The sequence below is a fragment of the Talpa occidentalis genome, unplaced genomic scaffold (assembly GCF_014898055.3).
Source record: "Talpa occidentalis isolate TD23 unplaced genomic scaffold, MPIMG_talOcc4v2.1 talOcc4.4, whole genome shotgun sequence".
Taxonomy (NCBI): Eukaryota; Metazoa; Chordata; class Mammalia; order Eulipotyphla; family Talpidae; genus Talpa; species Talpa occidentalis.
Genome location: NW_023604295.1, coordinates 129,814,451 through 129,841,322, shown reverse-complemented (window position 1 = coordinate 129,841,322; position 26,872 = coordinate 129,814,451). Strand labels below are relative to the sequence as shown.

Here is a 26,872-nt window from a genome sequence, read left to right as displayed (position 1 = left end):
TAACATAAAAATATGGATTTATATTTCGCTTAATACATGTAGAGACTTGTTCAAAAGACTGATGGTACATTAGTTCAGAAAGTACAAAAACAACTCTTAAGAAAGTAAGTTTTTTCAACTAAAGTGTTTTTCAAGACATCTGTCAAGAGGAAAGAAAACTTGAGAATGAGTAAGTCCTTGAATAGAGTACATCTCTGGTCAACAATGCTTTGCTTTTTAAACAGGGTCCACCTTTACTGGATTGTTGTCGATCACTAATGGAGAGGCTTTGCATTTAATTCTATCTGCTACATCATTAGAACTATCTACAAAGATCATCTTCGCAGTACACAGTGAGACGATAATTCTTCTGTATTCCTTTCTGAAATTCTGATTCAGTAGTCCATATATAATTGCATTGAGGCAGCTGTTGAAATATGCCATATAGTAACTGGCCACAAACAGCCAGTCTGGGATCCTTGGTACCATGCTGGCAGGGTCTGAAGCCACAGCGAGACCAATAATATTCAGAGGAGCCCAGCAAATGGCAAAGAGTACAAATACCACAAACATGGTGACAAAGTTCCTGAAATCCTGCTTCAGTTTCAGTTTGGGTTTGCTGTCATGTTTCACCCTCCATCTGACCTGAAGAAAGAGGATCCATATTCTTAGGTAGCAAAAGATGACGATGATCATAGGAACTATGAAATGGAAAACCACCACAGCGATCGTGTATGCAGAACTGACAGACTGTGCAAAAGTACAGGAATAGATCCTTGGGTCATACTGGAGGGACCCGATACACAAGTTGGGCACAATCGCCACAAGTGTCAACATCCATATCAGGAACACATAGCAGAGGGAATTCTTGTTACTGTACAGCTTGTCATACTTGACACTGTGGCAGATGTAACAGTAGCGGTTGATGGCGATTCCAGTGATATTAAATATGGAGCCAACGACACTCAAGCCCATCAGGAAACCACTGATTTGGCAGTGCAGATATCCTAGGTTCCATCCATTGTTAAATACAGATGTCAGCACCAAGGGGTATGGGTAAACAGCCACCACCAGGTCTGCAACTGCTAGGCTCACCACAAAAAGATTTCCTAAAAGAGAAAGGTTTTTAATTACTAGTTTTGATGGATTGCAATGGTTTTCTTTCAGTTATTAAAAAAAGAGATGTTTCTGCAACTCAGATGATTTGATATCGCAAATATTGTCATATTTGGATAAAGTAGAGCTATTTTCACCAGGAAGTTGCCCTTTTCACATTCATTCTACTGTTGACAAATTTTCACATTCCCCAAACAAGGCATCTCGGCATCTGGATGTTCAGAACATGTGTCATTCAATCCTTGGCTTCTCTTGTGTCTTAAAAACTCTTGAGTTTAGTATCAACCTATAAATTTTTATTCTGGAACATCCCTATTACTAGAGAGCTGTCATGTCAAGCTCTTTATCAAGCTCACTGTAATTTCTCCAAGTTCTAAGCCTTCTATCCCTTTCTAGTTCTTCAGAACTTCTCAAACGGGCCTCTAATTCCTGATCTTGGAGACCAAGGGATTCTTGTCCACAGCATAACAGTTAAACGAAAAGTGTTCTGTCAACCTCTGTCTGGCTAGAATACTGGCTTCACTCACTAGCTCTGATTTAGGGAAGTTACATTATCTCAACAAAGTTCAGCTTCCTCTTCTATGAGGTGGAGATAATGATGGTATCTTCTTTAAAGGAATATGGTGAAGATTAAATGAGACAATTATGTCAAGTGCTAAGCATTATCTGTCACAGGTAACTATGGATAAATGTTGCTTTTCTACAACTCCCCTCAATTTAAAGGGAAAGGTAGAAAGTCTTTGAGATTTTACAGAGACCTTAAAGTGCAAAATTCCACCCTAGATATTCATATAGTGATAATTTTCTATGCTAATACAATAACTCAAGACATTTTTTAATTATTAAAAAAATTTTAAATTCTAGTTGAATTTTATCAGGTGTTCTCTAAGTATGTTCTTTATTTATGTGACCTATTTGTCTTTGTTTCTTGTTGTTCCTTCTGCCTTAAACGACTCATCTCTCTAATTTTTTAAACGTTTTCCATTTTCCAAAATCCAAATCCATCTTAAACAGATATGCCAAAGCCTTTGCTTGCTTGCCCAAAATGTGGAAGAAATCCCTCCTCCTAAATCACTTTATTTATATCACTTTGAATTTAGATTAGATTAGCATAACTTTAATAAAAAGTTAATAAGTGCCTGTAATAGATGCTGAAGAAACAGAAATGACCAGTAATTCTATGATTCTCAATCTTGGAAAAATAAACAGAATTGAAGTAGAGAGAAAGTAAATAAAGGATGTACAGAAAAAGAGGTAGTGAGGAAGGGAGTGAGATAAGCAGAGGTGGAAGGAACATTCCAGGTGGAATGACCACATATTTTACCCCTTATTCTATTTATTTGTAAATTTGGTTTTCTTATATTTCTACTCTGTAATTCCCTGAGATTGTTTTCTCATATTTGTATCCTGAGTATCCAGTTGAGACTTTTGCTCAAATGCTTGATGAAGCAAATGAAAATGTCTTTCCCAACAGTTGAAATAAAATAGCTTTTGTACTTGAAGTCCCTATGTGATTAGTTTTGTTCATTTCCACCCCCCAAAAAAAAAAAATTGCAAAGATGAGAAGTAAAATATTAGCTGTGACTAAAAAAGGCAAAGTTTTTTCATTTAAATAGGAATTCCAGATACATTGTCACACACAAAAAAAAACTTCTTTAAAAATTGGTTATACTGGCCAAAATTAAAGTAATAAAAGCAAATTTATTTTTCCCACAGATCAATTTCCATTACCAATGAAATATTTAAATTCCAAAATGGGCACGTTTTAATAAATTTTTAACTCAAAATGTTTAATACTTTAAAATTATGCATAATATATGAAACTCAGTTACAAATTAAATTGGCATTGAGACAGCACATTTTTGCCCAGAATATCACGATGACAAACTGGCCTAATATAGATATATTTTAAAAGAGCTTAAAAAAAATCATAAATTTTGTCACAGATTTCTTCCATGTCTTTAATCCTCTGCTCCATTTATTTTGTAGTAGTTATGCTTTTTTTCTGTTCAAGTCATACAATAATTAAATCAATATATTTTTTTAATAATCCCATTTTACAAGTGTCTGGATAAAAAAATCAAACCATGTATTCTATGCACATGTGGCTATTAGGTGGCTTGACTGGAAGCTCTGTCAAGTCTGGGGTGTGTGGGGTGGAGGAGAAGAGAAATGATATTTTTTTCTTTTAAGAACTCCACCAGACTAAGTAATTTGATCATAATTACACATATTATAAGGTCATCTACTCTGTTCTCAGCTCTGTGTAATTTCAGATAGATAATAATCTATCCACTTTTACCGATACTCAAGACTATACCACCAGCACAATAATGTACTCTGAAATTTAAAATAATTTCTTCTAATGGCGAACAATTGCATCTCTGTTGGATTTAGTTTTAGTGCCTACTGCAGGAGAATCAGAGTCATGGAATGTGAAGATTGAGAAGAATATTAGTGACCAGGGTAATTTTAGAGTTGAGGAAATTGGAGCTAAAGTGGATGAAGTCTTAAAACCAGTAAATGCAAGTGTCAAGACCACAACAACATTTATTTGTTAATGCTGCTTAATGCATCTTCCTCAAAAAGCTAATGTGGCCAGAAATATTTGAGGGTCAGAAATGGCATCCTATGTTCAGGCCCTACTTTAGAACCAGGCAGAACTCTACAAAGAGCATGTTCAAAAGAGCATGTTCAAACAAGAAATCTATAAACAGGACCTCCCTGTAGCATAGGGATTAAGAGCATAGCACTGTCAAGCTATCACCAGGCACTGCAGCAAGAGTTCAATCTCCTGCCAGGGAGCAACCCATGGCATAGCAGACCTCTCCTGTTTTGCCTGCTGCTCCCCTCAGCAGTGTATTGCAGTAGATCTGCCTGTTCTGTTCCCCACTCTCTCTGGTGAATCCTCTCACCCCCCTCCATCTCTGGCTTGTACCCCAGTTCTTTTATGCATAAATCTTTAAAAAAGAAAGAAAGAAAACTATAAAGAGATGGTGAGAAGAAGGAAAACACGTAGAAGTCACTCTACAGTAACAAAAATGAAACAGCTAGTAGCCTCACTGTGATTAAGGACACTGACAAGCCATAAAATACAAGTAAATAATCTGGTGAATAAAACCTTAGAATTTATATAAGTAAAATATGGCAGATATGAATAAACAGGTTAACAGGTAAGATGCCTTGCCTGAACCACCTCCCTCACATCTCATCCTGGGAACTCCTCTAAGAATGACCAAAGCATGGAGCCACCCCTTTTTTGTCATTTGAGGTGGGAGCATAATTAGGATGTTGCCTTTATTTGAAAGTTAAGTACTGCTAAGAGATATTTATGGGTGCCAAATTACCAAGGGGTTGATTATGGTAAGTTGATAATGTGTCAGTTTAGCTATTCTGGGAGGTGTTTCCCAGAATTTCCTTCCTTGCATAATTATCAGTTAGCATGGTCCACACAGGAATTTTTCAGAAGGTTTGGAAGGTAGAAGTGTAATAGCAGCCATGTTTCATTTATTTATTTATTTTGTTAGGTCACACTGGTTTTTAATGCTGTGTATGACTTTGGGAATATACTCACACCTCCTCAGATGCTGACAGCCATGATTTTTTACCACTCAGAATGTCCAAGCAGGGCACTGGTTTCTGGGTGCTTCCACCATTAACTACCGAAAGTCTTAGTGAAGTGAAAGTGTAACAGGGTGGTCCCCAGGAAAGGGGGAAGTTCCAGGTTCCCTGCCCCACCCAAATGGAGGGTGGAGCTGAGCAGGGAGAGAAGAAACTGCAGAGAAGACTGAGGAAGGAAGGAAGCAGGATGGAGCCAGAGGGAGACCTGGAGGAGGCACATGGAGCCTAGAGACACGTGAAGAAACTGTGCTTGTCTTTTGGTTGTAGACGGGGTGACACAGATGTGGGTGAGACCCATGGGGAGGTGACAATGGCAGCTTTTAATTTGATTTTAATTTTGCTCTTTTCCTCCCGGACTTGTCTGGTTGTTTCTGATCCTTTTCTGTGGGTCCCCACTGGAAGATGCTTTAGACTTGTGGCAGGCTTTGGGGCCTTGCTCTGGGCCAATTCCATTTGGATGGAGTTTTACCCACGAGGGGACGGGTAACTTTGGGTGCTTGATTTAGAAACTAGATTCTTTGCCTTTCCTGTATTGTTTCCTAGTTGTATTTAAGTTCCTTCCCATTAAAGTCTCATATGTTTTGTGTTGATGTGGCGGATGGCAGAACCTATTTAGAGCAGGCAGGTTTGGGGGGTCTGGGCTGCCCCTCTCCCTGCCCTGTAACAGATTTGGCGACCACGAAGGGACAGAGCAAAAATACAATAATTTCCTATCTTGGGTCAGATTCTTCTCTTTTATGAGTCATTTGCTTTTAAAAAATCCCACACTCAACAATCCAAAAGATCAATGAAACCAAAAGCTGGTTCTTCGAAAAAATAAATAAAATAGACAAACCCCTAGCCAGGCTCACAAAGGAAAAACGGGAGAAAGCACAAATAAACAGGATCACAAATGAAAGAGGAGAAATCACAACGTACACAGCAGAAATCAAAAGAATAATCAGAGACTACTATGAACAGTTATGGAAACAAGTTCAACAATCTAGAAGAGATGGACAAATTCCTACAACACTACAATAACCCAAAGCTAGATAAAGAAGAAATAGAACACCTAAACAGACCAATTACATGCAGCAAAATCGAAATGGTAATCAAAAACCTCCCCAAAAACAAAAGCCCAGGACCTGATGGATTTACAAACGAATTCTACCAAACATTCAGAGACGAATTAGTGCCTATCCTTCACAAACTCTTCCAAAAAATTGAGAAGGAAGGGATAATACCAAACATGTTCTATGAAGCCAACATTACACTAATGCCAAAACCGAACAAGGACAACACAAAAAAAGAAAACCAATTGCCAATCTCTCTAATGAACACTGATGCAAAAATCTTCAATAAAATTTTTGCTATCAGGCCTCCCTGGTGGTGCAGGGGTTAAGAAGCAACCTATGAAGCTATTTGCAGCCACTGCATTACGAGTTCGATCCTCAGCCAAGGAGCAACGCATATGGCGCAGCAGACCTCCCCTGCCTCGCCCGCTGCTCCCCTCAGCAGTGTATTTCAGTCATTCCTCCTGTCTGTTCCCCACTCTGCCTCTGCTGAATCCTCTCACCCCCCACACCTCTGGTCTGTACCCCAGTTCTTGTATGCATAAATAAATAAATCTTTAAAAAAAAATTTTTTTGCTATCAGAATCCAACAATGTATCCATAAGAAAATTGACCATGACCAAGTAGGATTCATTCCAGGGACACAAGGATGGTTCAACATCCAAAAATCAATCAATGTCATCCAACACATCAACAAAAAGAAATATAAAATCCATATGATAATATCAATAGATGCTGAGAAATCTTTCAACAAAGTGCAACACCCATTCATGATAAAAGCCCTTGAAATTCTTGGGATACAAGGAACATAACTCAACATCATAAAGGCCATCTATGACAAGCCAACAGCCAGTATCATTCTCAATGGTGAAAAGCTGAAAGCATTTCCATTAAGAACTGGAACAAGACAAGGATGTCCACTCTCACCACTGCTTTTCAATATAATACGAGCCAGAGCAATAAGATAAGAGAAAGACATACATGGGATCCAAATAGGAAAAGAAGAAGTTAAACGATCACCATTTGCAGATGATTTGATAATACACATAGAGAACCCCAAAAACTCCACAAAAAAACTAATTCAACTAATCAATCAGTTTAGTAAAGTGGCAAGACATAATTCACCACGTAAAAGTCAGTAGCTTTCCTATACACAAGTGATAAATCTGAAGAAGAAGAAATAAAAAAAATCCCTTTTATTATCAAAACAAAAAAAAAATCAAATACTTGGGAATAAATCTAACAAAAGAGGTAAAGGACCTATACAAAGAAAACTATAAAACACTGTTAAAGAAATAGAAGAAGACACAAAGAAATGGAAAGACATCCCCTGCTCATGGATTGAAGAATAAACATTATTAAAATGGCCATCCTACCAAAAGCAATATACAGATTCAATGCTATTCCAATCAAAATTTCAATGTCATTTTTCAAAGAAATAGAACAATTATTGATGACATTCATATGGAATCACCAAAAACCCCAAATAGCCAAAGCTCTCTGAAAAAAAAAGAAGGGAATGGAGGCATCCCACGCCCAGACTTCAAACTCTACTACAAAGCCATAATCATCAAAACTGCATGGTATTGGAACAAGAACAGACACACAGACCAATGGAATTGAATAGAAAATCCAGAAATAAACCCACAGATTTATGATCAACTAATTTTTGACAAAGGAGCAGAGAATATGCACTGGAGCAAAGAAAGTTTGTTCAATAAATGGTGCTGGGAAAACTGGGTCGCTACATGCAAAAGAATGAAGCTTGACCACTACCTCACACCATGCACAAAAACCAACTCAAAATGGATTAAAGAACTAGACATAAGACCTGAAACCATAAAATACAGAGAAGAAAATATAGGCAAAACACTCCATGATATGGGCCTCCCCAGTGGCGCAGCGGTTGAGCGCTGGGTTGCGAAGCTGCCTGTGGCCTCTGCGGCGCCGGTTCGATCCCCGGGTGCTCCCTGGCCACTGGAGGAGGGTCCCACATGGCGCGCAGACCTCTCCTGCCGCCCGCTGCTCCCCTCAGCAGTGTCCTTCGGTCCTTCTGCCTGTTCTGCTCCCCGCTCTGGCTCTGGTGAATTCTCTCACCCTCCCGCGCTTCTGACTGTACCCAGTGCTTGTATATTTAAATAAATAAATATTTTAAAAAAATATTTATTAAAAAAAAAAAAACACTCCATGATATGCACCTGAAAGACATCTTTACACACACATCACCCAAAGCAGTGATAGTGAAGGCAAAGATAAACAGCTGGGACTACATCAAATTAAAGAGCTTCTGCACAGCAAAAGAGACAATAACAAAAACAAAGAGAAACCCCACCAACTGGGAGAACATTTTTGCACCCAACACTAATGATAAAGGACTGATCACAAAAATCTGCAAAGAGCTGATGAGACTCAGCAACAACAAAGAAAATAACCCAGTCAAAAAATGGGCAGAAGAGCTGAAAAGAAACTTCTCTGAAGAGGAAATGCAAATGGCCAACAGGCATATGAAAAAATGTTCAACATCACTTGTAATCAGGGAAATGCAAATCAAAACTACCATGAGATACCATCTTACACCAGTGAGAATGGCACATATTAAAAAAACTAGCAACAACAAATGTTGGCGAGGGTGTGGAGAAAAAGGAACTCTCCTGCACTGTTGGTGGGAGTGCAAACTGGTCCAACCACTGTGGAGAGCTGTGTGGAGATTTCTGGACCTACTAAACATAGAGCTTCCATAGGATCCAGCAATTCCACTCCTAGGTATTTACCCAAAGGACACAGAAACAGTAATTCCAAAGGGCACCTGCACCCCTATGTTTATAGCAGCACTGTTTACAATAGCTAAGCTTTGGAAACAACCCACATGCCCAAAAATAGATGACGGGATCAAGAAGATGTGGTACATATACACCATGGAATATTACTCAGCATTCAAAAAAGATAAACACATGCAGTTTGCAGCAACATGGATGGAGCTAGAAGGGATCATGCTCAGCGAAATAAGTCAGAAAGAAAAAGAAAAATACCAGATGGTCTCACTCATAGCAGGAATTTAGAAAACCTAAATAAGAGACCAGGAAAAAGATTAATCGATACAAATTAAAAATCAAAATCAACAAGCAACTATAAACCATAGACACACGGGGGTTGGGAGGGGGCAGGGAAAGGTAGGACTAGAGTCAAAATAAGGGGGAGGTGCAATTGTATGGGGAATATAACCAAAATGAAAATGAAAAAAAATAAAATAAAATAAAGTGTGTTATATAAAAAAACAATCCCACACTCACAGTTCTCATGCTGACTTCCATGTGAAAGAACACTTCTGCACTGATGTCGGTTTAGAGAGGTGTTGGATTCAGAGAATGGGGTCCTTGGGTTACCTCTGAGAAAAGTTTCACCAGAGTTCCCCCTATTAGTGGCAAGCAGTGAGTGTCCCTGTGATGCAGAGATGTTTAGTTACATCCAAAATGGCAGGTTTATTATATTTAAGAAAGGAAAGGAAAAGCCACTTGCACAGACACAAGCAGGAAGAAAGAGCTGCAAAAGTTGTGTAAAGAAACACCTGCATAGTCTCAGGCAGGCAGGAGCGCTGCCTCTTGCCAAGGCAGAAATGGTGCGGCTGGAGTGTTCTTACTTTGGGGAGAGGTTCATTCCTTTTGTGGAATTATTATCTACTTTTAAATCAATAGTTTCTAGGGTGTGACTAGGTTGATATGCAAAGACCCGGGATCCCTACAATGGCCCTCCATCTCCATATCCCCGCCTCCGGTCTGAGCCTCTGACTACTTTCTACAGCAGCTGGTGCCTGAGGGTTCTCATTTCCATAGCTGTTTCTATGGTGATGTCAATCATCTGTACCCCACCTCCAGTTTCTGATTTTGTGATGCCGCCTTCCCAAATGTTCTACTCTTTTCCTCCATCAAGCACTACTTTGCTTCAATGTGAATTACAGATTAATCTGCTTCTCTGTCCAACATTATCAAAGTTTTGACCATGAGTTTAAAGTTTATCACCAAGATTTCTATAGCCCTAGCTGTCTTATTCCCAACTTGGGAATAATCAGATCTGTGCAATGATTGAACCCAAGGAGAATTAATTTCCTTCTCCGTGCTCTCTTCAAAATTCTGCTTATAAAGGGGCCTCCCTGGTGGCACAGAGGTTAAAGACACAGTGCTATGAAGCTATTGCCAGCCACAGCAGCACAAGTTCGATACTCAACCAGGGCAGCTAACCCACAGGGTACAGCAGACCTGTCCAGTCTCACCCGCTGCCCCCCGCAGCAGTATATTTCAGTAGATCCACTTGTTCTGCTCCCTACTCTGGTGAATCCTTTCACCTCCCACATCTCTAACCTACAGCACAGTTTTGTATACACAACTAAATAAATCTTAAAAAAACAAACAAACAAACAAACAAAAAACCCTGCCTATGGGAGCCTACACTATGGCAAGCCTGCTCTCTGAGCTCTTTCTGTGCATCCTTTCTACTTCATCGGCCTTGTAGTAGATGCTGTTCCTATGCTTTTCCCAGGTCCCCTTCCCAGGCTGGGGCATTTATCCCTGAAGTTTCCATGAGTGGCTGCTTCCATTTGAGTGGCTACATCGCATGAGTGGCTACATCCCTCTCCAGAGAATTGCCGTCCACTGAAAAATGACTAATGATTGAGTGATAAAGGACATGTCTCTCTCCCTGTCCCACCAGAAAAGCATTCCTGCCTTCTTTATTTACCCTCTAGGTTTAACAATCTTGTTTGCTTACACTCCAAGGAAAAAGAACATCCCTAAGAAGATAGCATTGATATTGCTGACCACAGGTGAGAGCAAAGCAAGCAGGTGCCAACCGAATCTCCCCCAAATCTCCAGAGGCCGGCATGACAAGGATGGACGTGCGGACCCTGGCCCACTCCCCCCTTCTCCACCCTCATAACTCTGGATAAACAGCCCGGCCTCTGCCAAAGAACAGGACAGTGGTCTTTCAGACAATAGTCTGCTGCCCTCCTCAATTTGTTAACAAATTAAACTGCTTTCCTTCTCCTTAGAATCCATTTCCTTTTATTGGCTAAGGGAAACAGAGACTGGCATTCGGTGTCACTGGCACTGGACTTTAAGAGACCAATTCCCTTGCCTCGGGTGGTGACAACTCTGTGGGTGGACTTATGCCCAGAGACCTCAGACTAATGGATCCAACCAAGTCTAGGTTTTACCTGAGATCCTTTCTTTGTTGACTCATTTTTTTAATGTCATATATATATATATATATATTTTAAAGATTTATTTATTTATACAAGCACTGAGTACAGTCAGAAGTGCGGGAGGGTGAGAGAATTCACCGGAGCCAGAGCAGGGAAGAGAACAGGCAGACTGACAAAGTACACTGCTGAGGGGAGCAGCGGGTACGGCAGGAGAGGTCTGTCGTGCCATGTGGGACCCTTACTGTAGGCCAGGGATCGAACCAGTGCTGCAGAGGCTGCTGGCAGCTTCGCAGCCCAATGCTCAACTGCTACACCACCAGGGGAGGCCCTATGTTATATATTTTTTACATCATTCTTTTTTTCCCACCACCAATTCATCCATGCACTATCACCATAGTCCCTTGTGTTCATCCTACCCCTGTTTTGATCCAACTCCCTCCTCACCCCCAGAATATCTCTGACTTATAGTTGTTTGTTGATTTTAATTTTTAATTTATTATAATTACTTTTTGCCCCTGGCCCCTTATTTGGTTCCTCTACATTCCTCCTGTAAGTGACTCTTTCCCCTGCCCCGGTCTCCTTCCCCCTTTAATTACATTCGTTCTGAGTTACATGACATTCCCCATGACATCACTTCTGAGAGTGCACCTTCAATGAAGCATTCCTGTTGAACCTGCAGCTTGGCTGTCAGGGTGTTTCTAGGCAACACAAACTAGACTCAGCTCTGTGGTGAAATTGGCTGGTTTGCTGAAGAGGTTACCAGCTTCTTGGTAGGAAAACAAGTACTACCTACTATGTTATCTTACAGAAACAACTAAAAACAAACTTTCTGGGTAGAAGTGACAGACCCTGAAAACTCTTTGGCATTGCTCTTTGCTCCTGTCATCCTCACTGATGAAGATGAAGAATAGGATATTTAAGGAGACATCCCAAGATGAGACACTGGAGGTAGGGGTAAAAACAAATGACATCATCAAAGATCCAGCTATAGAAATGAAAAACCCTCAGGCCCCAACTGCTGTAGCAAGTGTCCCACTGCTGTAGGAAGTATCCCAAGGCGCAGAGCAGAGGCGGGGATATGTAGCTGGAGGGCCATTGCAGAGAATCCCCGGTCCTTTCAAATCAACCTAGTCACACCCTAGAAGTGAGTAATTTAACAGTAAATAATAATTATCCAAAGGAATGAGCCCCTCCCAAAAAGAAGAACACTGTATCAGCACAATTTCTGCACTGGCAAGAGGCAGCTCTTCTCCCAAGACTGCCTGCCAGTGTCTGTGTGGGCGTCTGTTTTAACAAACCTGTCCCTTTGCATGACAGCTCTCCTGCCCACCTGTGACTGCGTAGGTGGTAGATACCTCTCCTTTTCTTTCTCCTCTTTTTAATAAACCTGTTCTTTTAAAATGTAACCTTTGCCTGCCTGGGTCTGTGCAAACGTCCTTGTCTCCTAGGCAAATTGGCCATGTGCACTGCAAGGGGAACTCTGATGAAACTTTTTTTTTTTTTTTTGTGGGACCCTCGCCAGTGGCTGGGGATTGAACTGGCGCTGCAGAGGCTGCGGGCAGCCTCGCAACCCAGCGATCAACCACTGCGCCACCAGGGGAGGCCCAAGGGTTACCTCTGAATTCCAAAGAGACATCACTCACTACTCGTGATAGATCAACATCAAACCATCTGTTGACTCCACACATTTGCACACAAGTCTGTTTCTCTCTAAGAGACTATGAACAACTTGAGGCCCAGGACAGCAACACGCCTGGCACAGAAGAGTGTTTGGAAATGGTTGCTGGATGAATGAATGAACCCTTAGTCTCTAAACAACATCCATATAATAGAAGTGAGATGTTCTTTTGCTCTTATTTGTCAATATGTTAGTTTTTGCTTTGAGCCAAACGTTCCTTTCATTTCAGCTTGGACTTCAATTGTATGGAAAGCAAGATCAGAGACCACTGAATGGTTGTTCCTATAGATTCAAAATATCCTGACTCTGTCTGAACATTAATATCAAAGTGGGAAAGACAAGTTTATACCAAAAAAAAAAAAAAACAAAAATGTACTTCAGTTACTCCTAGAAATATTTTTCATTTGTTTCACACAATCTATAGAGTAAGATCTGATAAATCGGGTTTAATGGAGACACTTTATAAACCTAGTTAGTATAAAAATACCACATGCAGGGCCTCCCTGGTGGCGCAGCAGTTGAGCGCTGGGTTGCGAAGCTGCCCGCAGCCTCTGCAGCGCCAGTTCGATCCCCGGCTGCTCCCCGGCCACCAGAGGAGGGTCCCACATGGCGCGCAGACCTCTCCTGCCGCCCGCTGCTCCCCTCAGCAGTGTACTTCGGTCCTTCTGCCTGCTCTGCTCCCCGCTCTGGCTCTGGTGAATTCTCTCACCCTCCGCGCTTCTGACTGTACCCAGTGCTTGTATAAATAAATAAATAAATAAATCTTTAGGGGGAAAAAAAATAAAAACTGGGCTTTTGTTTAAAAAAAAAATACCACATGCATATTATATGTTAATGGTATGACCAGAAACAGTTATTAAAGGTGATTAAGGGATGTTCTGGCCATACAAGGAAATGTGAAAGATGCTACTTTGCTCATCAAAGCACACAGGTGAGGCCTCACATTCTTAAACTTAAAAGGACTATATATGAGAAGCTTCTCCTTTCAGATTATTACAGGAGGCAGGGACCGTAAGTTTAGAATCAAAACACGCTGGACTCAAATCCTGGCCATGCTACTTGCTAAATGACATTGGGTTGAGTCAGAGCTTCCCAGAGCCTCGTACTAATAATTATATAGTAATATGTACTAAATCAAGATAGTAATGGCCATGATGAGGATTCGAGAGAATGTTGTATGGGACATTTGATAAACAAACAAGAATTCATTTACCGCTTATATTTAGTCTTTTACTATAGGTACACAACAAATATTTATTTAAATGAATATTCAATTCAGTAAGTACCAAAAGTGCTCAACATCAAAGCAGGCCAGGATTCTTTGAAGCCACATGCTCAACATCTCAAATTTATAACAGGATGGTCCCCAGCAAAAGGGGAGGGTCTGGTTTCCCAGCCCTGCCCAAGGAAGGGTGGAGCTGAGCAGGGAGAAGGGGAAGCCAGAGAGGAGACAGAGTTAAAAGGAAGGAAGGAGAAGGGAGAACAAGAAAGAGACCTGGAGGAGGCACATGGAGCAGAGAGACACGTGAAGAAGCTGTGCTTGCTTCTTGGCCTTGGACTTGTACGAGGGATTTGAGGGACATGAGAAAAGACACTCGAAACAGATGAAACAGACGTGGGAGAGAGACCCATGGGGAGGTGAACAATCGCATCTTTTATCTTGATTTTGATTTTGCTCTTTTCCTTCCAGACCTGCTGGGCCCCTCCTACCCCTTTCATATGGGTCCCCACCAGGAGGTACCTTAGACTCTAGACCCGTAGCAGGCTTTCAGGCCTCAGTGCCCCTGCTTTGGATCAACCCTGTTTGGCTGGGCATTTACCCAAGAGGGGATGGGTACTTTTGGATGCTTGATTCAAAAGCTTTATTCTTTTTCTTGTCTTTGTTGCACACTAATTGTAATAAAGTTCCTTTTCATTAAAAGTCTTAACACGATAGGGTATGTTTTGTCTTGGTGCAGCGAATGGCAGAACCTGTTTAAAGCAGGCAAGTTTGGGGTCCTCATCCTGCCTTGTAAGAAATTCATCTTCAATTGCCTGAATAATATTCAGCACTGGGTAGATAATTTTTTAAATCCCTTTTTTGTGAGGATGATTATTGGTGATTGCCAAAAGTGTAAGCTTTGCAGAAGAATAAATGTTGAGCACCTCAACCAGAAGATCTGCAACATCTTTAAATTTCACTAAAATATATTGGGCCTCCCCTGGTGGTGCCGCAGCTGAGCGCTGGGCTGCGAAGCTGCCCGCAGCCTCTGCAGCACCAGTTCAATCCCGGCCACTGGAGAGGGTCCCACATGGCACTCAGACCTCTCCTGCCGCCCGCTGCCGCCTGCTGCTCCAGTTGCTCCCCTTAGCAGACTTTGTCAGTCTGCCTGTTCTGCTCCCCGCTCTGGCTCTGGTGAATTCTCTCACCCTCCTGTGCTTCTGACTGTACCTAGTGCTTGTATAAATAAAATAAACAAATCTTTTAAATATATACATATATTGAGTTATTACACAGAGCCCTAGGATTTCAAGTCAACCTGACCTGCCAACCTACTTGAGAGGTGAGAAAATTAAGGTGCTAAGGAATCATCTTTATGAAGGAGAGGGAGTGTGTGATACTGACAGCATGCAGAGTTCCTAGCACTCACAAATACTTCTTTTAAAATGATCCACAATTGCCACAGTTGGCCTCCCAAGTGGCGCAGTTGGTAGAGTGCAGCACTGTGAAGCTATCCACAGCCTCTGCAGCGTAGGTTTGATCCCGGCCAGCCAGGGACATACACACATGGCGCGGCAAACTGCTCCTGTCTTGCCCGCTGCTCCCCTCAGCAGTGTATTCCAGTCATCTGCCTGTTCTGCTCCCCGCTCTGTCTCTGGTGAAACCTCTCGCCCTCCCGCACCTCTGACCTGTACCCCAGTTCTTGTATAAAAATAAATAAGTCTTTAAAAAAATTAAAATAAAGTGAAATCCATAATTGCCTCTTTGGTAGCTTAGGACATAATTTAGTTTTTTAGAAAGATAGGGCATTTCTGTTGGCTAAGCAACTTAAAAAATACTTAGGGAAAAGGAAGAAACCCAAGGTATCCTGTAAAGATCTTACTATTCACTTTAAATATTTAAGTTATTATTTTTGGAAGATATCAATAAAGAATAAAGCCGAGTAAGCTCCAGAGACTCTATGGAGATTTAAAATGACTTCCAAAGCAGATATTTTTTTCAAAGTAGGTATTTTTAAAAGACAGAACCATTAAATGTTAGTAAGAACTGAAAGCAGCAAGTTTAATCTATGGCCATTTTATCCTTGTTAACTTTAAAATTGCCAAGAGAAAGATGATTTTGAAAGCTATCACAAAAATAAGCCCAATTTTATCCATGATTAATTTAATGCTGAATATTGCTACTTTCTTATGAGATGAATAACTGGAGGAACCAAAAGGTCAGATCCAAATTCAATCATGCAAAGTCAAGTTTAATTGTGTATTTAGAAATCTGAAACCACCGTTCTAAAGTTTCTAGAGGGCTCTGGGAATTATTTTGGCAAATTAGGAGAAATTTAGGGCTTCATAATAATGTACTAACAGACCAGGAAAAAACAATCATAAAATTTTAAGCAATAGCAAAGTACACAAGGGGGGAAAGTCAATAAAAAGTTTTTGAAAATAAAATGTTGCCTCAAATCAACAATTTCAAATATCATGGAGTGAGCAATAGAAGGAAAATATCAACAGCGTGAACAAGAAATTTTTAGATTGGAGAGTTAATTGTGATGGCATTAGAAAGGGGAACTAGCTCCAGCCTCCTTGTCCCAGCCAAGGAAAAGCAGATCTGGGAAGGGAGGAGAAGTTAGAAAGAATTGGGGGAAGGATTTGGAAAGGAAGGAAGGAAAGAATAGGACTAGCCCAAGGCGGGAAGAGGCACATGGAGCAGAGAGACATGAGAGAAGAAGCCATATTTGGTTCTCGACTTTGGACTTGGACTAGAGACTTGGGACACATGGAAGGAGACACTTGAAAGAGAGAGAACCATGGGTGAGCGACCTTGGGGAGGCTGGCATTGTCAGTCTTCCATCTTAACTTGTATTTTGATTTGTGTCTTTTCCTCCCAGACTTGCCCGGGCCCTTCTATCTCTTTCCCTTGGTCCCCTACAGAAGGTGGCTCAGACTGTGGCAGCTTTCAGCCTCAGTGGCCCCAGTTCAGGCCTACCCTGATTGGCTGGGCATGTACCCACAAGGGGATGGGTAACTTTGGGTGTTTCATGCAGAAACTCTTTTATATCTATCCTTTCCTTTCTCTACTCTACACTGCACACTAATTACATTAAAGTTCTTTTCTATTGACGTTCTTATGCACTAGAGTATGCTTTATCTTGATGTGGCACATGGCAGAACCCATTTAGAGCAGGCTGGTTTGGGGGTCCTGATTTGCCCTTCATTCTGCCTGCTAACAGTGATTATATTTATTAAATGTTATCTTTGTAGTTTGAAATTTTCCAAATCTTCACATACAATTTAGGTCAGAACGTCTTGACATAATTGTGTAGGAAAGTTATTGAAGCTTCCAAAGCTGATTCATTTTAAATTAGCGAACAGTTTGGATATTGAAATAATCAGTGTCTCGGAGGTTAAAATTTGAAATTAGCATCTTTGCCCTACTTGCTATTGAGAAATAACGGTTATTACAAAAGGAAAAAAATGAAGCATCAGAGAATTTATATTATCTACTTACTTGAAAAAACACTTAAAAAGAAATGAGCAATTAAAAATACAACCTAGAAAGAACCAATCCTAGAATATATACTAGTAACAACATAATAATACCATTATTTATATAGTATTTTATAACTTCAAAGTGATAGATGAATGGATGAATTGACGGATGGACAGATAGGCAGGATCTAAATTTATCCTCTCAGTATCCCTGACAGGTAAATATCTCACTAGACAGAATGAGAGACAAAGGCTTGATGAGGCTGAGCAACTGGACCCAATACATTGATCCAAATAAAAGTACTGCAGATGGACTCTCTGACATCATTCCTGTGCTCTGTCCGCTATGCCAGGCTGTGTTGTGTTCTGGGATAAAGCAATACTGATCATTTATCAGTGAGTTTTGGGTTTCAGTTTTCTTATCTATGAGAGCAGGTTGTTAGAAGGACAGATAAAAGAAAATGTGGGAAAACACTTTGAAAATTGCAATTGCTTTATCCACAAGAGCACAAAGCACTAGACATTCTGAACAAGAAGTTATTTTTCTGCTTTATTCACATAAATCAGAACAAATCTGCTATCTGTAAAAAGTGTGACATAAAGTACAATTCGACTAGTCTCCTATAATTTTCTTGAATTTTGTAACATATTTCAAACAAATTTATAAGAATAGTTTAGTATGCTTTTATTTAGATTGAAAAACTAAATTATTTCGATAACTGGAGTTGGTTTGATATGGGTGCTGTAAAATATTTTTTAAATTTTTTTTTAATTTAAATTTTATTTTTATATTCCCCATACAATTACAACCCCCTTATTTTGACCCCAAGCCCTCCTTTCTCTGCCTCCCACCCCCCATAGAGTGTCTCTGGTTCATAGTTGTTTGTTGATTTTGATATTTTCTTTCTTATAATTATTCTTTATCCTGGTCCCTTATTCAAGTTTTCTAAATTCCTGCTATGAGTGAGACCATCCGGTATTTTTCTTTTTCTTTCTGACATATTTCGCTGAGCATGATCCCTTCCAGCGCCATCCATGTTGCTGCAAATTGCATGTGTTTATCTTTTTTGAATGCTGAGTAATATTCCATGGTGTATATGTACCACATCTTCTTGATCCAGTCATCTATTTTTGGGCATTTGGGATGTTTCCAAAGCTTAGCTATTGTAAATAGTGCTGCTATAAACATAGGGGTGCAGGTGCCCTTTGGAATTACTGTTTCTGTGTCCTTTGGGTAAATACCTAGGAGTGGAATTGCTGGATCATATGGAAACTCTATGTTTAGTAGGTCCAGAAATCTCCACACAGCTCTCCATAGTGGTTGGACCAGTTTGCACTCCCACCAGCAGTGCAGAAGAGTTCCTTTTTCTCCACAACCTCGCCAACATTTGTTGTTGCTAGTTTTTTTAATATGTGCCATTCTCACTGGTGTGAGATGGTATCTCATTGTAGTTTTGATTTGCATTTCCCTGATTACAAGTGATGTTGAACATTTTTTCATATGCCTGTTGGCCACTTGCATTTCCTCTTCAGAGAAGTTTCTTTTTAGCTCTTCTGCCCATTTTTGGACTGGATTGTTTTCCTTGTTTTTGTTGAGTCTCATCAGCTCTTTGTAGATTTTTGTGATCAGTCCTTTATCATTAGTGTTGGGTGCAAAAATGTTCTCCCAGTCGGTGGGGTTTCTCTTTGTTTTTGTTATTGTCTCTTGCTGTGCAGAAGCTCTTTATTTTTTTATTTTTTTTTTTAATAGAGGCATGTTTTTTATTTATTTATTTGTTTGTTTGTTTTGTTTTTACATGCACTGGGTACAGTCAGAAGCGCGGGAGGGTGAGAGAATTCACCAGAGCCAGAGCGGGGAGCAGAGCAGGCAGAAGGACCGAAGTACACTGCTGAGGGGAGCAGCGGGTGGCAGGAGAGGTCTACGCGCCATGTGGGACCCTCCTCCGGTGGCCGGGGAGCAGCCGGGGATCGAACTGGCACTGCAGAGACCGCGGGCAGCTTCACAACCCAGCGCTCAACCGCTGCGCCACCGGGAAGGCCCAGAAGCTCTTTAATTTGATGTAGTCCCAGCTGTTGATCTTTGCCTTCACTATCACTGCTTTGGGTGATGTGTCTGTAAAGATGTCTTTGAGGTGCATGTCAGGTAGTGTTTCGCCTACATTTCCTTCTATGTATTTTATGGTTTCAGGTCTTATGTCTAGTTCTTTAATCCATTTTGAGTTGGTTTTTGTGCATGGTGTGAGGTAGTGGTCAAGCTTCATTCTTTTGCATGTAGCTATCCAGTTTTCCCCGCACCATTTATTGAACAAACTATCTTTGCTCCAATGCATAGTCTTTGCTCCTTTGTCAAAGATTAGTTGACCATAAATCTGTGGGTTTATTTCTGGATTTTCTATTCAATTCCATTGGTCTGTGTGTCTGTTCTTGTTCCAATACCATGCAGTTTTGATGATTATGGCTTTGTAGTATAGTTTGAAGTCTGGGAGTGTGAGGCCTCCATTCCCTTCTTTTTTTTCAGGAGAGCTTTGGCTATTCAGGGTTTTTGATGATTCCTATGAATTTCATCAATAATTGTTCTATTTCTTTGAAGAATGTTATTGAAATTTTTATTGGAATAGCATTGAATCTGTATATTGCTTTTGGTAGGATGGCCATTTTGATGATGTTAATTTTTCCAATTCATGAGCAGGGGATGTCTTTCCATTTCTTTGTGTCTTCTACTATTTCTTTAAACAGTGTTTTATAGTTTTCTTTGTATAGGTCCTTTACCTCTTTTGTTAGATTTATTCCCAAGTATTTGATTTTTTTTTTGTTTTGATAATAAAAGGGATGGTTTTTTTTTATTTCTTCTTCTTCAGATTTATTGTTTGTGTATAGGAAGGCTACTAATTTTTGCATGGTGATTATGTATCCTGCCACTTTACTAAACTGATTGATTAGTTGAATTAGTTTTTCTGTGGAGTTTTTGGGGTTCTCTATGTATATTATCATATCATCTGCAAATGGTGATAGTTTGGCTTCTTCTTTTCCTATTTGGATTCCTTGTATGTCTTTCTCTTGTCTTATTGCTCTGGCTAGGACTTCCAGTATTATATTGAAAAGCAGTGGTGAGAGTGGACATCCTTGTCTTGTTCCAGATCTTAATGGAAATGCTTTCAGCTTTTCACCATTGAGAATGATACTGGTTGTTGGCTTGTCATATATGGCCTTTATGATGTTGAGGTATATTAAAATCTTCTTATTTTAGACAGAGATGTTCACCCAAAAATGGCACTTCTTCCAAAATCAATTATGGGCAAGAATAACACAAATGTTGAGATTTACAATTAAAACACCAGATCAGATTGTTTGAGAAATTCAGTGTTGCCTTTATCCCAGAAGTAGATATTTATCACCATTTTATTTACTTTCTAGCAGATGTCTGTGGATATTAAGTACATCACATTAAAAAGTATCATTTACAGTGAGGAGAATACAAGATGGAAAATGAAATACGAAAGAAGCAAATTTCTGAATGTATAAAACAACTGGAAAGTATTGTCCAAAATGCATTGTTCTTATTTTCCTTCTGGGACTTGGGCAGTTCATTCATATGTGGCTATTTTATTTCATTTCTGTTTTTGTTTTTAAAGATCCCTCAGAGCACTGGTTGTTAAGGCACTAGTAGGCCCTTACTAGCCCCTTTCTGACCTCAATACAGGCTCCCAGAATTGCTGCTGGAGGAGAGATGTGAGTCTTTATTTTAGGAAAGCTCAGAATATGTAGCATTGACCTTCCTTTAAATACCTAGGTGAGAGATATGTGCTCATTCATGAGAACACACTCTTATGCAGATATACATTGTTGCAAACAGAATGTCCAGACTGTTTTGTTCCTTTGCAGTTAGTTTAACCATCATGACATTAGAATCAGACAGAGCCTCACAGATCTTGTCTAACCCCGTCGTTTTGCTGACGTGAGAATAGTTGAGAGAGATGATCACTTATTTTTAATCACAGATCCATTTAGTAATGAAGCCTGGAGTCCAGATTATGGATCTGTCCTCTTTACTAGCTCCTTCCACGCTCTCCCGTGGTATCTGACATGTTTGTCCTCAATACCAGAGCCCTGGATTTATGAGTAGTCGCATGTAGTAAGACTTGTTTCCACCCCACCCCTGACACTAAATCCACCCTCTGTCACAGAATATCTTTCCCCTGAGCTTTCTCCAGTCATTTCTGAGGCAGTGAATTAGGCTGCCATCGGTTCCCTCCATACTGTTCTTTCCTATCCCACAGAACCCCAAGAGGCTCAGAACTCAGAACAAGGCAGTTTCTTGCAGAGCTCGTGTGGCTGAGATAATGCCGTGATTCTGAATTCTGAGTATTATTACAGTCACATTGTTGGTTTCAATGATTGTGTGAGTTAACAAAGAGCCAAAATGTTAAATAAAATATTTTTTTAAGAAATCACAAGTCAACGTTTGGAATATAATAACATGCTTATAAGTACAATGTTGGCCTTTGTTTTTTTTCTGAGACACAACAGATACAATTAGGAAATTATAAGCCAAGGACTAAGAAACAGACAAAGGAAGTGAAAAGAAGGAAAAGAGCAGAAAAAAAGCCGGGTGCAGAGAACAGAATGGCTGAGGGCTCAATCAAGGTAGCCACGAACACATTCCCTGGGACCCAGCTGGAGTGGGGATGAGTTGATGGGACTGGGGCCAAGGGAAACAGATAGGACAGTGAGCCTCGGCCTTCTTCACCTGAGAGTCAGGTTCAACACAGGTAACAATCTTCTCATGGATGGTAGAAGAGTGGAAATTCAGATGAGTGGTTTTCCGGACCTAGACTTAGGTTAAGTTCAATTGTGGATAACATTACTGCCACCTAGCAGCACCCTTGTTTCAAGTCACTTCTCAAAAGTGATAGTCACATATGTATCTACCTGTGTAAAAATATACCATGCTGTACAGTTAGCATTTTTTATATTTTATTGTAAGTTATTCCTCAATTAGAAAATAATATTTGTAAGTAGGCATTCCCAAGACTGCAGGCATCTTAAAAATGGTACTGGTATACCCGGATCTCTGGGGCCCAAAGTTCATGATCTCTCCACACTTTATGCAGCCTTTCTGGGGGGTAATGCAGAATGGAAATAGATTATCTTCCTACAGATAAGACAGACCCGAAAGAAGCAAGAACAAGAGTGACATAACATAGTGTCTGGTCTTAGACTTATTCTGGGAAACTTTTTTCCCACAATACTGACAGAGTACCTCACTGTGCACCCAATTACAAAATAATGAACTTTAGATAGCCATCCTTCTAAAACATTACATCCCTGTCTTTCTAAGAGGAACAAATATTATACATGACTGGGCTTTTCCTGGAATAATCAAGGTCATAGTTAATTTATTTTACCAAGCCTTTTTCAGGAAAAGTTAATGGTGAGTAGGGATATTTACTTCTCTTCAGCAAGCTCACAAAGGTTGTGCTTATTCAATTTTTCAACCAGCTTTCAATGAGTCTATTTCAACCCACGTTGTTTGTCGGTTGTCACAAACAATTTAGATGTGCCAATCTTTCTCCTAATTCGCTGCTTATAATCTGTGGGCACCAGCCTCACAGTTTTGTGGATCTCTAAGGCAGAAAAAATCAGCTGTGGGTATAAGCCTGTTATTTTTATTTCCATATATTGGCTGTATGCCAGATGCGTTACATTACCAGATACTTAATTTTAAGTAGGCAGAGTATTGTTGTGCTCTTTATTTTTGGCTGAAGGTTTTACCTTAATATGCTGTATATATAGAAAAGTACACAGATTGTAAGTTAACAGCTCAGTGATTTTTAACAAGCTAATCACACCCTTGCTTGGTACACATTAAACAACACCACCACCAACCAAAAGAGCAGATAACATTACCTGCCTTTATTCTTTTCAAAGTATCTCCACATGTATCACCTCACCAGGTAATTACAACAATGTTGGACTAAAAGACGAGATATTTTCTTTATTTGACAAATGTGGAAAATGATAATTGGATAATTTAATTGATTTCTCAAATCACAATGTGGATAGGAAGGAGAGTAACCCCAGTGTTCCAGTGCAGGATTCTTTCTCATTAAGCTACGAAACTTACTCAAAAGAGTAAGCATGGGTTCTTGCATCAAATTTTGAAGGAGAGTGGATATTCTGCTAGCTCTTAAGACCCCAGCGGTTGTTTGGAGTCTGTGTCTGCTCTGATGGCCAGTGTCTCTCATAGATGGTGGTGGAATTTTCTAATCTCCCCCCTGGGAAGCCAGATATCAACGTGTTCCCTTGAGGGCATAAACAATCCCACAGTTACACTACATTTCCAATAGAAAGCACCAGTTCAAAGCCTAAAATGCCTTAGTTTATTTCCTTACCTCATTCCTCCCATCTCTTCTTCACATCTTTTCATAAAGTAGCAATGAGGTAGATTTAACTAACTTGGAAGGACTGAATAATCCTAAGAACTTTTAATAAGCGTTCCCAAACTCATAATTGAATTAGCTATCTATCCTGTTCTCAAATTGTCATCAACTCTAGAAAGCTTCAGAAGGTATGCATTGCCACAGCGGTACATCTGAATGAAAAATACCAATTATAAAAATATGAAAGTTTAAATATGAAAGCTCATTGTGGGTCTCCCAGTGAGCTATGGGAATGTAGACATTCCTGTCGAACAGTTAACACTTAGCAAGTGAACAAAATACAAAGCAGTGTGGAACTTTTATGAGTTCTTTTTTATAAACACAGGATGTAGAATTATTCTATGCATGCAAATTTTTTTTTTTTTAATGAACGATTCTGGGGGATGCAAATTTCCCAAGTGCCGCAATTGTAATGTGAGTAGAGAGTGAGATCTAGGGGCAAGCTCGGTGCATTAACCCCGCTCTACCTCTATGGGTGATATGGTCACCCTGTGTCAGGTTCTTGTCTGTAGAGAGGGTAACAGTGGCACCCCACTACAAGGCTGGTGGAGGATTCAGTTGACCCGGCTCTCAGAACTATGTCTAATCCATAGGAAGCTGCTTTTAATGCTAGGAGGGGATGAGCCTCTCCTTGAAGCAGAATTATTCCTCTAGTTTAAGTCAATTATCCCTGAAGCAAGGTTATTCAATGAATGGACTCAAATGCAAGGTATGCTATCAGGTGCTTATAACCAATTCTTAAACTATGTTAGGTCCCAAGCATTATGGAAAGATAAAAAAAAAGGTCTCCCCAAGAGAAGCCAAACAAAATTACAGCATTTATCAATGACCTGTTTAGAACAAAAATATTGTTTTTGCCAAACATGTGAGTATATGGTTCTTTCTTTACCACCCACCCAACAAGATGTTTGCTTCCAAAGAAAGCACTAGGCATCTGATCCTCATTAGAAGCCTGGACAGCCAGATTCCTCTGCACACATTGCCCTCCACTCCCACCCAAGATAAATCAATTTCCATTCATTGTATGGAGGAAAATGCAAGTTTAACATAAGCACTAAATTAGCTTTAGTAGGATATTGTATGTAGTTACACTTTTTTTTTTTTAATACAACCACTTCCGTTGTTAAAAAGCCAACCTGTTGGATTTGGAGGAACTATTCTCACTCTCTGACATTAGTGTTCAGGAGCCTGTGGTGCTCTTTAAACTGTCTGCTCAAAATTGAAAGCTGTTCCTGACAACAAAACTAAAATAACTGTAGTATTGTTCTGCCTGCTCATGGATTTTCTATTTTAGGAAAGTTGAGAAAAATAAGATGAAAAACCAAGTTATGGATAAGTTTGTTGATCTGATTTGAAAGGGCTTCTTGAGGAACTTTCTGCAACCTGTATTCGGTGCCTCTCAATCTAATAAACCTCAGAAATTGAAAACTATAGAATAGCGGGGTTTCCTCTAAAAGCAAGAGAACCTGAATTAGGCAAAGTTTTCTACTTATTCTTTTATGGGAGGGGGGCATTTTAGACAGTCCATTAAAGGAAAAATAAACCTACAGGATTCAGCTACTATTAGGAAAATTGTCTCAAAGTCCCTAGTTAAAAAAAAAAATGAACTTTTCTTAGGAAAAGCCACTGGACAGCTGAGGGCGCTGCGTTCAGGACCGCTGCTCACAGAGGGGGAGACACTGCAGTTGGGTGAAAGTTGGGGGCCGCCAGTCCAGCCTGGCCGGCTGCGGGAGCCTCTACCTGCGTTCCTCAGTTTCTTGTTGCGATAGACGGACAGGATGACCAGGAGGTTGCCCAGGATGTCCCCCACGATGGTGAAGATGAGCACGAAGGCGAGCGTGGAGGCCAGCCACGAGGGTCGGGGCAGCGCGCCCTCCCCGCCGCCGGGCGCCTGCAGGGAGGCGTTGAGCAGGGCACTGCCGTTGCGCTTCCAGGTGCCGCCCGGGGCGCCCCACGGCGGCCCGGCCATCGCGCAGGTGGGCAGGTGCCCGAGCCGCCTCTACGAGCTGCCCCAGCGCCGTGCAAGCCCGCTTTGCCTCTTTTATGGCCGCTGCTGGTGCTCCCCACGCCGCCTCCCCGAGCTCCGCCACCTCTCGGCGGCAGGACGCGGCACCTGCCACCTGCCGCCCCAGCCTGGTGACACCTGCTGCGGGCGGCGAGGCTCCCAGGCGGGGAGCGTCGCCCAAACCCGCGCCACGTGCCAACAGCGCCCCCGTGCGGGCTGCTGGGGAGGAGCACGCTGGGGTTGCAGGGCCCGAGGGCCAGAGGAACTTTTTGGGGTGGGGGGGGACCTCGCGCTTCCTTCCTCCTGTTTTCTTTCTGGGACATTTCTTTTTTTTTTTTTTAATGATTTATTTGTTTGTTTATACATGCACTGGGTACAGTCAGAAGCGCGGGAGGGTGAGAGAATTCACCAGAGCCAAAGCGGGGAGCAGAGCAGGCAGAAGGACCGAAGTACACTGCTGAGGGGAGCAGCGGGCGGCAGGAGAGGTCTGCACGCCATGTGGGACCCTCCTCTGGTGGCCGGGGAGCAGCCAGGGATCGAACCGGCGCTGCAGAGGCTGCGGGCAGCTTCGCAACCCAGCGCTCAACCGCTGCGCCACCGGGGAGGCCCTCTCTGGGACATTTCACCAAGCAGGGCGCGTCTGCAAGGGCCCCAACAGAGCCCTGCCTCAAATGTAGGCAAATATATGATAGCCACCACGTGTCCCGGTTCCCTGATCTATAAAGCTGAGATCAAAGGGCATCTAACTCACCGACCTCATAGATGATAAGAGGTAAAAAGTTAAGGAATCCTAATATTAGACCTAATATTGAAGCATGCATTAAACAGAATTCGTTTTCTCCAGTTCCCCTCCTCCTACCGCCAACCCACATACTTCAAAGTCCATTCATAAGTGTGAAAATCTTCCTTCCCAAATTATTTTATTTTGAGATAGCATAAACACTGTCCTTAAAATTCTAAGTCTTTGCCCTCCACTTCTGTACCCACCTCTGCTGGCTTCCCCAGGGATTCAGAACAAAAATGGAACCTGCTGTCGGCTGCAAATGACAGGAGGAAGATTCGGCTGGGAACTTTGGCTTAGAGCAGCTCTAAGCTTCT

General features: G+C 41.1%; 1 protein-coding gene across 1 annotated transcript; it reads right to left on the bottom strand.

Moving 5' to 3' along the window:
* Positions 1 to 182: 182 nt before the first annotated feature.
* On the bottom strand, positions 183 to 25,738 carry MTNR1A (melatonin receptor 1A). The gene is made up of 2 exons (XM_037524724.1): positions 25,510 to 25,738; positions 183 to 1,088 (listed from the first exon to the last, which is right to left on the bottom strand). Exons 1-2 carry the CDS (start codon positions 25,736 to 25,738, stop codon positions 217 to 219), a joined length of 1,101 nt encoding a protein of 366 aa, XP_037380621.1. The 3' UTR covers positions 183 to 216.
* Positions 25,739 to 26,872: the final 1,134 nt, after the last annotated feature.